General features: G+C 50.0%; 2 protein-coding genes across 2 annotated transcripts; one reads left to right on the forward strand and one right to left on the reverse strand.

Annotated features, from left to right (window-relative positions):
- Window positions 1-487: 487 nt before the first annotated feature.
- Window positions 488-8547, reverse strand: BJ212DRAFT_1294567 (glycoside hydrolase family 13/glycosyltransferase family 5 protein; the record flags this gene model as incomplete). Its single annotated transcript, XM_041332217.1, has 21 exons — window positions 488-498; window positions 561-666; window positions 702-953; window positions 1007-1195; window positions 1246-1288; window positions 1342-1414; window positions 1464-1668; window positions 1719-2039; window positions 2093-2235; window positions 2288-2546; window positions 2609-3310; window positions 3364-3649; window positions 3705-5340; window positions 5391-5658; window positions 5711-6683; window positions 6734-6798; window positions 6848-7244; window positions 7298-7716; window positions 7787-7889; window positions 7942-8092; window positions 8142-8547. 21 exons carry the CDS (start codon window positions 8545-8547, stop codon window positions 488-490), a joined length of 7008 nt encoding a protein of 2335 aa, XP_041200085.1.
- Window positions 8548-9191: 644 nt separating this feature from the next.
- On the forward strand, window positions 9192-13175 carry BJ212DRAFT_1256743 (uncharacterized protein; the record flags this gene model as incomplete). Its single annotated transcript, XM_041329811.1, has 6 exons — window positions 9192-10782; window positions 10833-12059; window positions 12111-12329; window positions 12397-12654; window positions 12724-12914; window positions 12966-13175. 6 exons carry the CDS (start codon window positions 9192-9194, stop codon window positions 13173-13175), a joined length of 3696 nt encoding a protein of 1231 aa, XP_041200086.1.
- Between the last annotated feature and the right edge of the window lie 85 nt (window positions 13176-13260).

Genomic DNA, 13260 nt, shown 5'->3' on the forward strand with positions numbered 1-13260 from the left:
CGTTACCATACCGTGTACCTTTCGTTATTAGAGATACCTCCACAGTACTTTCATCGCATGGCTCAAAAATGAGCTGCCTATAACATGCTTCAATTCATATTCCTTTGACCATACAAAAACAGACTTGGAGTACCTGTTGGAGAGCTTATCCGAGTTGTAAGTCATCGTAGTGAACTGAAATTCGAGTGATATATATGTAAAGTCCATGATTTTGACAACACCAAAACACAGATCTATAAAAAATATTCGAAGTACATTGTGCACTTGTATGAGGCACTGGAGTTAGAGTATGTAAAATGATTTTTTAGTTGACCAAGTGTCAATAACCTGTGATGTGCGAGTATAAAGTTCAGATGGCACCTATGATCCAACAGCGAACAAAAAAATCCCGAGTGAATGAAAGTGTCCATGAAAACAAGCAAGTCCTTGAATGGAGTGATGGTTCTAGCATGTGCATGATTGATAACGGTGAATAGCAATAGCGTGATTATGGTCGAGCTGAAGTAAACAGTGATTAGCCAAATCAAGTTTCTCCACGGCCAAGTTGCACGACGACTCACCAAGTTGTTCTTTGCGGTAGAACCAGAAGTAACCTAGTACAATGACGATCTGGCAGATCAGCGCTATCCAAAATGGAGCGGAGGCCATCGGACTGCCTTTGAGACCCTGCGAAAAGTCCATGTTCCGACATCAGGGAATACGCTCCCTGGACCGATGCGGTTTGGTGCAGTTGCGCGGGCGGCCATGACACAGATAGACCCAATGACCTGAGCGAAAGCGAGCGTGGCACAGACGTGTAATCTTGACAACGTCTGCAAAAGAATCATTCCCAAACCGACACCCTGTATAGCGTCCAAAACGCCGAGCCAAAGCCACAGGGAAAGACCAAGGTACGGTCCCCCTGAGCCGGCCCACGGGATATAGAGTGCAAGAGACGAGGTGCCCCACAATGTCTGCGACACATGTTAGATGACTGAAGATCGATACAACATTGACAAGATCATACCTGACACCATCTTGGAGCACCGAGGCCGACAGCGAACACGGGCAACAACCAAGTGTGCGTCTTACTCAAAGACGTGAGGATATACAGCATGAGAGCCCAGACACCGATGAAAAAGAGGATGATGAGAAGCATGATCGCCCACTTCGGGATTGGAACACTCCACAGGAAACTCCAGTTGCGACCGTAGGGCTGCAATAATGTTAGAACATAAGGATGTCAAAGCACAGGACCTAACATACCCCACTGAGCCAATAATCACGTAAAACTTCAGATGCGAGGAACCTTGTGTGGAGTATCAGTATCATCAACTTTACCGTAAGCAAGAAAAGACTAACCAAAGAACTAGTTTCCTTCGGAAGAGGGTTCTGAGGAAGTTTGGAACTTTCGGAGGAGTTTGTCGGTAGTACTCTGTTTCATAGTTGGTATCCTCCTACTCGATAACTCGGATAGGACTTACCTGGCAGTCCGTACAACATCAAGTATCCGAACGCAAACGACATTATTGAGAGCGGCCACAAGACAATGACAATCCACCAAGGCGTAGTGTTCCCAGGCGTCGCAGTATTCAATGTGCTACCCCAGTACCACAGAGCAGCGATCCAGATCTGTTGAGAACCTTGCACAACGCAAGCGCGCAGGATCCAGACTTCAGTGGCGGCACCCTAAAGAACAAAAATCAGCTACATCAAAAGGACTCTAGGAAATGACATACCGCTTCCTCTCCAAAGTTCAAACCGAAGAAAATGAAAGCAGCAGCAGAAGCAACAGCATATGACCAAGTGGCAATGTCCGACAAGATGCTATGAGTCCCTTGAAGTTTCGGCGACAATGAGGGAAGGCCAATCAAAAAGAATGCTATGCCGTAGAAGAGCCAGGGAGCAGAAAGAACATAGACAGAAGGCTTCAAGCGGAACATCGTATACCAAACGAAGGATGCAGCTAAGAATACAGCGCTGAGAACATATAGCTGGAGGTTGTTCTGGTAGTTTTGACCAGTGAGCAGGGTCATCTGGTAGCTGTTTGCAGCAAGCATCTTGAGAACAAACGTGAGCTAATGGATGAGGATCAAAAATCAAAAGGTCTTACCTGGCCGAGAGCAATGATGAGAGTATACAATGGCCAGCCTCCAATTTGTCGAGCCATGGCAATTTGGATTCTGTTCATGACAACCATGTTACCATCAAATTCTGGCTCTGGATTGAATGGGTTAGAGCTAGGTGTTCTTGGGGCTGTACGCGTGGCGTCAGTAACGATTCACGTCCACAAGAAGGGTATAGTTACATGTTGGACGTGAATGCTCATTAAGTGTAGAGTGCTCGTTGATCGTGAGAGTACCAGGCATACTCCAGATAGACTCCCGGTGCGAGGAAATGTAACTGGCTGCACTGGACAGCTTGTCTCGTCTCACACGTTCAAAGAAGGCTTCCTCAGACTTGACGAGGTACTTCTCGATAGAGAGTTCACCCTTGGAGTTATTCGAGTTCAACGCTTGCAGCTTCTGTACGAACTCCGAGGCAACGCCGCCATCGGAATCCGTGAACTAAATGTTTTAAAAAGAGAGAATGAGATAATGGTGGTCACCAAAATTGTCGAGATACGCACCGCCGCAATAGACTTGTTCAACGGTGAGTTGGTCTTTTCTTCCACAATGCTACCAATAGACTCCATCGAAGCCACCCGAGAATGTGACCCAAACGGCCTTGCAGGGGGTGTCGGACTCAAGAAAGGATCTGGCGCATTTCGATGATCTTGTGCAATTGTCCTGTTCGCTTTCTCCAAAAAGTCACTGTACCCAGGCCGACTGCTAGTCGCGACACTATGCCGTGAGTGTTCCTCGTCAGAAGTGTCCGATGTATATGAAGAGTCGCGGCTGAAGTTGAAACGAGGTGGCGCCGTCAAGAAGCTCTCATCGTTAGGCGTTGAAACCTGACTCCACTGTCCTGGAGAACTAGGCATCAATCTCGGGGATGACATGGTACTCTGGGCATCCCAGTCAGGTTGAACAGGTAGTCCTTGATTTACAGGGTTCCAATCTTCTGTTTCAGCAATCGCATGTTGAGAGGGCACAGCTCCGCAGTCCGCCTCCCGCCAAGCATTTGAACCAGCTATCCTTCGGCTGGCGAATATACTCCTTCGGTGCATATCTTCCATCCGCTGGCGCCATTCGACGACTGGGAAACGCTGAACGGCTGACCGAGCACGAAGTATGGCTCTTTCTTCCTCCGTGGATTTCAACGCCAACTTGATCGTCTTTGAAAGCTGAGACAACATGTGGGCTGTCGAAGTAGATTCCACAGGGAACCACTACCAAAAATCTTGTCAGATCGTGTCCGAAAAAGATGGTGTTGGGCACTCACCCATCCAGGCATCAACCCAAGACCACCGAGCCGACTACCAACACCAAGAGCACCTTTCCTCCCGAATTCGACAGCGACCAATCCAAACGGTTCATCACGGGAAGGAATCAGAGCAAAATCAGCACCACTAAACAGATAAGGCGGCAACGCAGTAAACTCCGGTTTGGAGAAAACACGATCAGGGTACATCTCCATCAACCGAGCAAGTTTCTCCGCAGCGAACCGACCATAAAGATCGATGACAGGTCCGACGCAAATCAACTGTATGGAAGGGCGTTTCTCCAGGCTGCGAAAGGTCTGATCAGAACCGAGTTCCATAAAATCTAAAAAAACGGACTCACAGCGATGGCATGATATCCGCAATCAGATCGACACCTTTCTGCTTAGACCACCGACCAACGAACACAAACAGATCTGAGTTGGGATCCTGCTTAATATTCGCCCATTCCTGAGCCTGCCTCTTCATCTCCGGACGCTGCGCCTCAGCAGCTTGATCAATCTGCACATCACGCATAACCACTGGATTCTCGTCCAAAGCCGCAATATCCGTAGGATCAGGATTGGGCAGCGAATCAACATGCTTCAGGGTCCACAGAGCAGGGTACCGCGCCCAACTGCGCTTCCCATACTTGTCCGACACACCAGCGACACCGATACTCTTTTGATGAACGCTGATAAATGATGCAGCGGCGTGGAGCAGGTTAAACGTGTTTCCGAACTGGACATATTTCGTACAGTGCTCTTTGCTGATGTTGAACGCGGAGCAGACTTCTTTCATTTCTTCCTTTGTTCGGAGCGGCCATAGACCCTGGAACTCAGCATTGTGCAGCGAGAGACAGACGGGTACTACTTTGGGCAGGAGGTAGATCGGAGCGAGCGCGCCGTGGTAATCATTGACGTGGTATATGTCGACGACGGGGAATCGGCGGATAGTGGTTGCGATGGCTTGGTTCCATGTAGAGTAGAAGATGGCGGAACTGAGATCGTCCATGCGGGCTGGGTACGGGTCTGACTTGGTCTGTGCACGGAAAACGGGGCTGTCAAGGATAACATAGGTGATATTGTCCAACACGTGCGTCTCCACTTCGATGAGGTAAGGCTCATTGAAGATGACAACCTCGATAGGCTCTGCAGGTTCACCAGCGGGATAATCAAGATCCTTGACTTTTGGAATGACCCAGATCAAGTCAACGTCCGTCATGGCTTTTCCCATGAGCGACGACATCACACCAAGACCTCCGATCTTGACTTTGAGCTTCCAGTCAATGATCTCATACTCGAGCGTGGCGATGAGGACTTTGCGCCGCTTGGTCTTATCCTCCGGCCATCCTATGATTTCCGCATTCGGCTTGCTCCCGAAGATCTTCTCCGTGATCGGCGTCACGCTCTCTTTGAAATCCGCGGTAGACTTGTTCCCGAGCGATCCGATGATAGGGAAATACTTGCTTGCACCGGTATTCGTCTTCACACCGTACCGGTTATGGCGGATACCGTAGAAAGTATACATGAAAATGAAGACTGCGAGAATGGCGGTAATAAGGGAGATAGAGCAGAGAAGCCCGTACATGATGGCGCCCACAGAAGCCTGGCCACGAGGCTCAAGGGACCAGGCCAACGTGGAATCATCAACGACGAGAGCCCATGCGAGCGCAGGATAAGGGGGCGCTGAAAGGTTCAGGTAGTTGGGCGCAATGCTGTTTGGTGGTAGCCGATCCATAACGCCGTCCGCGTCGACATCGCCGTAGTAGTAGTCATCATATCCGAATACATTGAGTTGCAGGTACGTTGGCCACGCAGCCATGATTTCGAGCTCCCAAGTTCCATCGCCGATTAGGCTCATCTCATTGGTGATACCCTGGTCATAACCCCAGTCATTGAAAGGACCCCGAGCGAGGAACTGGGGAACGCGACGTTGCTGCTTATAGTTCAGATCTGCATGCACGACGACGCTGGCGGTAGTCGCCATACTACTCCAATCTACCGCACCGTCAACGCCAGGAAAAAGTAGCAACACTACGAGCACTCACATTGTACTATGAGATGTTGTCCCGTCCAGAAAGTATCAGGATTACTAAGGATGTCAGTGGGTATGGTTGTCACATTCTCCCAGTTCGTCCAATTAGACCAACTCTGTGCGTAGTTGCCCGAGTACCTGAACATATCTGCCCCATAGGCACGGTGTGTGAACGTATACTGGCCGTCAGTGTACTTGAAATCGGCGCTATCGTAATCGGACTCGGGGAAGACCATGACATTGTTGGCTTCGCCCTTCCGCAGCAGCAGATGATCGATGCTCTACAAACCATGAGCAAAACGCGACATAATACAGAAAAAAAAATAGACATACTCCAGTAGACATTGTCCCATCGAGCGTTGACGGATTATTAAGGATAATCTCCAAAATCCCATCCGTAACATTGGTCAACGTACCAGACCACGACCACTGTGAGTACGGAGTTCCCACAATGGGCGACATGACAGGATTTGTGACAGTATTGCACGCCACCGAATTGAGGTCGAGCACAGGCTGCCCACCGATGCCAGAAGACGTCATGTTGAAGGATAAACTCCCCGTGACGTTTTCACACGACATTGCCGTATTGAACTCCAGTTCTATGTCCACAACCGTGGCATTCGTTTGCCCCCGCGTGACTTCGATGCGCGCGTCATGCCCAGGTAGGAACCTTGTGAGCATAGGGGGAGGAGCGACCCACTCATCGATAGGGACCAAAGCCTTCATGCCATACGTGTTCATGTTCACCGACTCGAGACAGCCATACCAGGGTGCCGTACCATTACCATAATACGACGACCCCGAGTTCGCGAGCGTATAGTTCTCATACGGAGAAAGCAAATTCTTCACCGTCGTCCCAGCTATATACGGCGAGGATATCCACAGCTGGCCGCTGCAATCGTACGAAAACGTCTGCGAGCTGTTCTCGTTGGTGTACAACAGCCAGATCTGATCGGTGTGTCCCCCCGTCAGGTTTTGCACGTTCGGGATACCCGCACGTGACACAGACCAGAGGCCCATTTCGGTTGCGGTGTTGTTCGAACCTGGGAATTCGACAAAGTAGGTCCAGTTTCCACGCTGTACGAGGTCATAGCCGTCTTGGAGGGCATTGTAGGTTGTTCGGAGGTACATGAAATGTTTGAAGAGAAGACGCATGTCCATCGTGGGATCAAAATGATCGAGCGAGTTCCAATCGTCATCACATCCCGTTAAGGCGGACTCAAGCGGCATGTTAAAGTACTGGGCGGATCCAAGTTTGTAGCACCCGTGGCGCTGCCAGGCCTTGTTGCTCATCATAGCTTGACGGCTTAAAGTAGCAGTGAGAAAAGTAATGACTTCAAGGCGTTAGTGACCCACCCGAAGAGATAGTTTGAAGCTGTGGAGTCATAGAGATAGAAACCCTGCTCCTCGCCATAGTAGACCTGAAAAGGGTAAGTACTGCGGCGAAAAACGTTCGAGTATAGCTCCTACCAGTGGAACGCCTGGCATAACCAGGTATGCTATATAAGAGGCCAAGGCGGATCTCAATGTGCCATTCGCCAAACTGGGCCAGCGGAAAACATCAAAATTGCTCGCTCCGAACAAATGCTTCGGGTCGAATTGGCCGGTGTTTGGATTCAAGAAGTCGTTGTTCACGAACATTTCATTCCAAGCGGTGATAAAGTTGGTGTCAAGATCGTACGCTACTGCCAAGTTTCCGTCCATTCCGAGGAAACGGGTGAGGGAGCGGTAGATTGAGTAATGGAAGGCGTAGCCGTCGAGGCCGTTGTCCGACTGTGAGCGCAAGAAATACTGGTTGTCCGCTTCTGTCAAGTTGGCTGCCTGGAGGAATCCCGGCGGCAGCATAGTCGGGGTACGACCACGTCCCCTGTAAAGGCATTGAATTGATGTGAGTGGTGAGTGAAGTGGCGAGGAACTGACATGTATAGGGACCCAAAGGTGTCACCGCCGGTAACTTCACCGGTGATATAAAAGTTCTTCTTTCCAAGATTAGTGGCGCAAGCTCGAGTTGCTGTTGCCCAATCGGTCATACCGTCCACGGTGAGCTGTGTGGACTTGTCGACACGAATGGCATCGATATCAAGGGCTGTGATGGTCATGCAGGAAAAGGTAGTGAGTTTGGCCATAACGGAAGGCTTCCATTCACGGAGACGATCCTGGACAGATGCGAATTTGGAAAGTTCACGCTGCCAATCCGGGTGAACACCAAAGGCCTCCATATCACCATACTGATCAAAATCAGACTCGTAACAACCATCATAGCCTGTGACGGGCTGAATTGTGCCATCATCTTGCCAAAAGACAGGAAGTACACAAGAGTTGTTACGCTGATTGATGACCTAGGAGGAGATGGAAGGGAACTTGGTTGAGCCGGGTTCGGGCACGAGGCAGACTAAAATAACTACTTACGGAAAAATCAACGTACTCCTCGAATCCCCATGGAAGGTAATTTGGGTTTTTGTAGATGGCAGCATATTCATCGAGAGAGAATGGGGCGCTGACATTGAGAAAACTGAGTGATGTTGGGTGTGAGTGAGTGTAGTGGTTAGATAGTGTGATCATACCCTTCGAAGCCGATAAGGTCGGATAAAGTGCCAATGGTGAAATCCAACATGATGTACATGCCGCGGGCGTGCACGGTGTCGATGAAGTTTACCCAATCAGCAATAGTACCCCAATGAGGATCCAAGACGGAAAAGTCGAGAGGAGAATAACCTAAAGGAAGTGAATAAGAGTGGTCAATGAAATAGAGAGATGGACATACTATCGGCTTGCCATATCATATTTACGAATATTGTACCCGAGAGGTATATACCCTTCATGCCCATACCTTGGATGTAGTCCAATTTTGTGGTTAAACCTGCGAGGTCGCCACCGAAACGGAGTTGTGTCTCTCTCCAATCCCATTCGTATGGAGAGTTAAAGTACTGGTTGTTTGTAGGGTCACCATCAGCAAACTTATCCATTAGGACGGTGTACATGGGGACTGAGCGCCAGTTCTGTGGGGAAGGGGTGTAGGTGGTATTTGACCTTGTGGTAGAGTAATCTGTAGGGTCCTGGGCTGATTGATTTACATTGAGGTTGTAAGATGTAAGGTCTGGACGATAAGGGGAAGCCAATGCAAAGGAAGAAAAACATAGCGAGGAAGCCAGAGCGGTTAGGAACCGCATCTTGGACTTCAGGGCGGAGGAGGGGAGGAAGATGTTGTACCGAAGAAAGAGAAAAATATATTATTTTGAGTTGGAAGTTGGGGGTTTCAAGAAGAAACAGTATTCGCAGGGAAAAGAAGGGGAAAAGGAACGTTATACGCGAACCACGCGAGTTCGAAGCGGGACCGGAAGCACGGCGTGCAACTGTTTCCCATATGCGTAAGTACACAAATTTAAGTTGACGGGGTGGTGAGTCCTGACCGAGCACTGCCCCGAATCAACTTGGTTCGTTTGGTTTCAACGTAATGTCAGGTACTATCAACCTAGACCCCGATCGTGCCAAGATTTACTCCCATTGTATGATCAAATTGATGTATGCGGGCCCCGTCAGAGATACTACAAAAAAAATGAGACAATAGTGGATCGCACAGCCACAATATGTAGACATTGCAATTGCAATATAGCGCTGACCGAGTCCTCGAGTATTTCACATACGGCAATCTTACAAACCGAAGAGTGACACACAGCGCTTTCACAGCCGGTACGTTCAACTACGTTCTCTGGCGCGCATAGTACTGCCCGACGTCCTTGGTCAGTGCTACTCCGGTCAGTTACACTTTGGTTGCACGGACCTGGTCACCCACCTTGAAATAGCACCTCACTTGATGGCTGCCATTACCGCCAGTAACCTGCCTACACTAGACATTCTCCATTCTAAATCCTCAACTCCTACTCGCTCTTCACATCATCATCAACTCACAAACTCCCGCTCATTCATCACACTGACTTCACCAACTCAAATGTCATCTACCTCCGTCCTAGACCCGCCACACGGTACATCATTTTCAGATTTCATGCGCACCTGGAATGACGCCCACGTCGCGCGATGGCTCGCTGATAATAAATGTGCTACACATATCCCAACCTTCAAGAATAATGACATTCGCGGTGATATACTATTAGAGCTAGACCAGGACACTCTCAAAGAAATGGGCATCGCCAGTATCGGAGACAGGCTTCGCATAGTCAATGGCGTCAAGAATTTAAGGATAAAATGTTCACAGCGCACTACAGTCCCTTCCATGTCTGCCATCGCCCATACGAGGGCCTTCTTGGGCTCTCTTGACATGCGTCCCCTCGAATATCCCAGAACAAACGCCGCCGATCACTCCCACTCACGCTCAAACTCGCTAGAAGTATCCAGTTCTAGAGATTCATCACCAACTTCTCGCACCCATAAGCGTCTCGATAGCAACAGGCCCGCTCCATTGGTCCTGTCTCCTAGTTCAGGACGCCCTGATCTTCCCCGCATCATTCGAGAACCTCAGTCTGGCGACATACGCAACCCTCCCTCCATACGCCCACTTCCCCAAATCGGCCAGCCACCCCAGTCCACCACACCAAACAGCTACACTCCCCGCCCCTCCTTGCCACCTCTTCCTCCCCCGCCAAGGGGTCAACCACCTCAACCTCCACGCGCAAGCTCCCGCAATCTCCATCCAGTCATCGGCCCACGCACCCGCACTCCAAACCAAGCAGACGCAACCAACTATGCCAATTCACCCCTCCCACCAGCACCCACACCCACCCCCTCCACCATGCTCACAACTCCTACTCAATCCAACAGCTGGTCCTTTGGCCTCCCCCCAGATCCTCGATCAGGCCCGTCCCCAATCAAATCACCCTCTCCCTTGGGCTCACGATCATCCCCACGTTCCATTAACATTGCCCACAACAGGAACATCTCCTTCAATGGCGTTCCTTCACCTCTTGCCCCTAATCCCTCCAATTCCAAGCTTCCTCCTAGGCCTTCCACGACTGGAACGAGTACTCATCCGTATGCGTCTGTACAAGCTCCCGCATCTTTACAGGCTCCCACTCAGAATGGGTTGGCGCTTTCCCCAATCGTGGAGTCGTTCCAAGGGCAAACATCAAGTTCGTCATCAGGATCATCGTCACCCCCTTCATTCGCAGTCGGACGCGGTCCCTTCAACCCTCCTGCTCATAATACCACATTGGATGCCCCCCGCCGTAAACTCGTCAGGTTTTCCATGCCAGAAGAACAGCGGTCTTATACCGTTGATGTCGCTGATTGTGCGGGCGGTATAGAGGTGATGGAGAAGGTACTCAAGAAAGCTGACAAAGTGGGCTCGGCGCGGAGGAATGACGTCATGAGCCGCGTCGAGACGGATGATGGTGGACTTAGCGTAGACGGGTGGTCCGTATACCTCGAGTGGGACGAGACCAACGACTCGGGTTTGATTCATCCCTCTTTGAAAGTTTCGAAATCTGACATTTATGGACAGGCAAGCCACTCTCCGAAGCAGAACTTCTAGCAGTATGCCACAGCTCCTCTGATGAACCAGTCAAAGGACGCGGTCTAACGCTCCGCAAAAGCGGGCGCACAAAACGTTCTAAAGATCTGCAGCGAATATTCGGAGAGAACCCTCCAAGGAACATCAGTCCCACCTCTCCCAACATCCAACCAAGACCGTCCGAATCCGATCACGAGCCTGATGCTGACATGATCCTAAACATTGATGACTCGCAGGGTCAGAAAGCACGCGCGATCAAACGGGCAAGTACGATCAGCGTCCTCAGCGGCCTTGGCGTGCGCGACCCGGAAAAAGCTCTCGACCCTGGTGCATCGCCTACTCAAGGCCAGCTGAAACACCCGCTCCCATCCGTAAATTCCGGAAAGAAGCCTTCAAAGCTACGCAACTTCTTCGGCCAGCGTCCGCCGAGCGAGTTGATCACGACGCACTTGACGGAATACTTCCCGTTTACAGACAGGAAAATGTTGCGGAATGCACGGCACAGCATGATGCTCCGGGCTTCGAGCGTAAGCGGGGAGAAGAGGAACAGTACAATATCCCTCACGCCACCTCTTCCTTCGCGATTCAGCACGAGCACGCAAGGTTCAGGATCAGCACAGCGCTCGATGTCACCCTCACGGACGATATCTTCCAAACGGAACTCTACTATCTCTACTAGTTCGACGATACCAGACACCCGGTCTTTGGCAGCACCTTCGATCGGGGAGGACCCTCCACGAGTATCGATATCTACTGAGGACGGACGATCGGTGATCCTGACTGGAGATGATGTTGAGAAGCTCTCTTCACTCGATTCGAAACCGCAATTACTCCCTCCTGTGACCTTCCCTTCGATATCGCTTTCGGAGTCTATGGAAGACCTTACAGGTCCTCTCCGTCCGAGGTCGAACTCGAATGCATCTAAACGGATGAGTTTCATGACTGAATTGAGGAGCAAGCGTGATCGGTCGGATACTGCCAGTTTATTGACCGTGGATGAGATCACTGCTGAAGTGGAGAATCGGAGACAGAGTATGGCGGTTGATATGGGTGTTGAGGGCGCTGAAGACTGGACAAAGGTGGAGCCTGATATTGATGATGTCATCGGTTTTTCGGAGGGCGATGCTGTGCTCGAGGACGATGATGATGACGAGGATGATGAGAGTGAGGATGTTGAGGAGGAAGACGAGACTGGTCAGGCTATGAACTCTTGCGGTGGTAAGCTCAAAACAATTTCGAATGTATGCGCGATAACTTGAGTTATTTTAGGCAAGTGGATTAAAGGCGCACTCATCGGTGCAGGGTCATTTGGAAAAGTCTATCTCGGGATGGATGCTGTAAACGGTCTCCTGATGGCTGTGAAGCAAGTCGAGCTGCCAAGGGGCTCAGCTCCAAATGAAGAGCGGAAGAAGAATATGCTCAGCGCGTTAGAGCGAGAGATCGACCTTCTCAAAGATCTATCTCACCCAAATATTGTCCAATACCTCTGTAAGTCCGCGCATTCCACGCTATTTCAAATAATCATCAAAAAACTTACCCTCGGACAAAATAAAAGATTCCTCGGTCGACGACGATTTTCTCAACATCTTTCTGGAATATGTTCCTGGAGGTTCTGTCACTGCATTGTTGCGTAGCTACGGCGCTTTTGAAGAACCTCTCGTCAAGAACTTTGTACGACAAATCTTGCAAGGCCTCAACTATCTCCATGAACGCGACATCATACATCGCGATATTAAAGGTGCCAACATCCTCGTTGACAACAAAGGCGGCATCAAAATCTCAGACTTTGGCATCTCAAAGAAAGTTGATGGTAGTGAGTAGATGGTTGTTTCATATCGGCTTCTTGGCGTTCCGTTGACATGCGTGTGCTTGTGTTTGTAAGATCTTCTCACAGGAAAAAGAATGAACCGCCCGTCGTTGCAAGGATCAGTTTTTTGGATGGCACCTGAGGTCGTGAAGCAAACCGCTCATACTTCGGCTGCCGATATATGGAGTGTGGGATGCTTGGTTGTGGAGATGTTGACTGGGGAACATCCATGGGCGCAGCTGACCCAGATGCAGGCGATTTTCAAGGTTGGTGGTTTCTTTTGGGGCTTGGTTTTGCTCTAATGGACGTTCGTGCAGATCGGTCAATCCGCGAAACCTGCTATACCATCGGATATCTCTTCAGAGGCTCAGGATTTCCTTACCAAGACTTTTGATCTCAACCATTCAGCTCGTCCAAGCGCTGGTGAGCTGCTTCAGCACCCCTGGGTTGCCGTCAAGAAGCACACAGGATTTTCGAGTAAGAATGCAGCGCCCAGGTCTATTCCAACTATCGAAATATCGGCATGATACCCCTTTCTCTATTCGGATGTCTACCTAATGTCATTAGCATTACCATACACGCACACACATGTACCTTGTTACAATGCATATT

The sequence above is a fragment of the Suillus subaureus genome (genome assembly GCF_016647635.1).
Source record: "Suillus subaureus strain MN1 chromosome Unknown BJ212scaffold_1, whole genome shotgun sequence".
Classification (NCBI taxonomy): Eukaryota; Fungi; Basidiomycota; class Agaricomycetes; order Boletales; family Suillaceae; genus Suillus; species Suillus subaureus.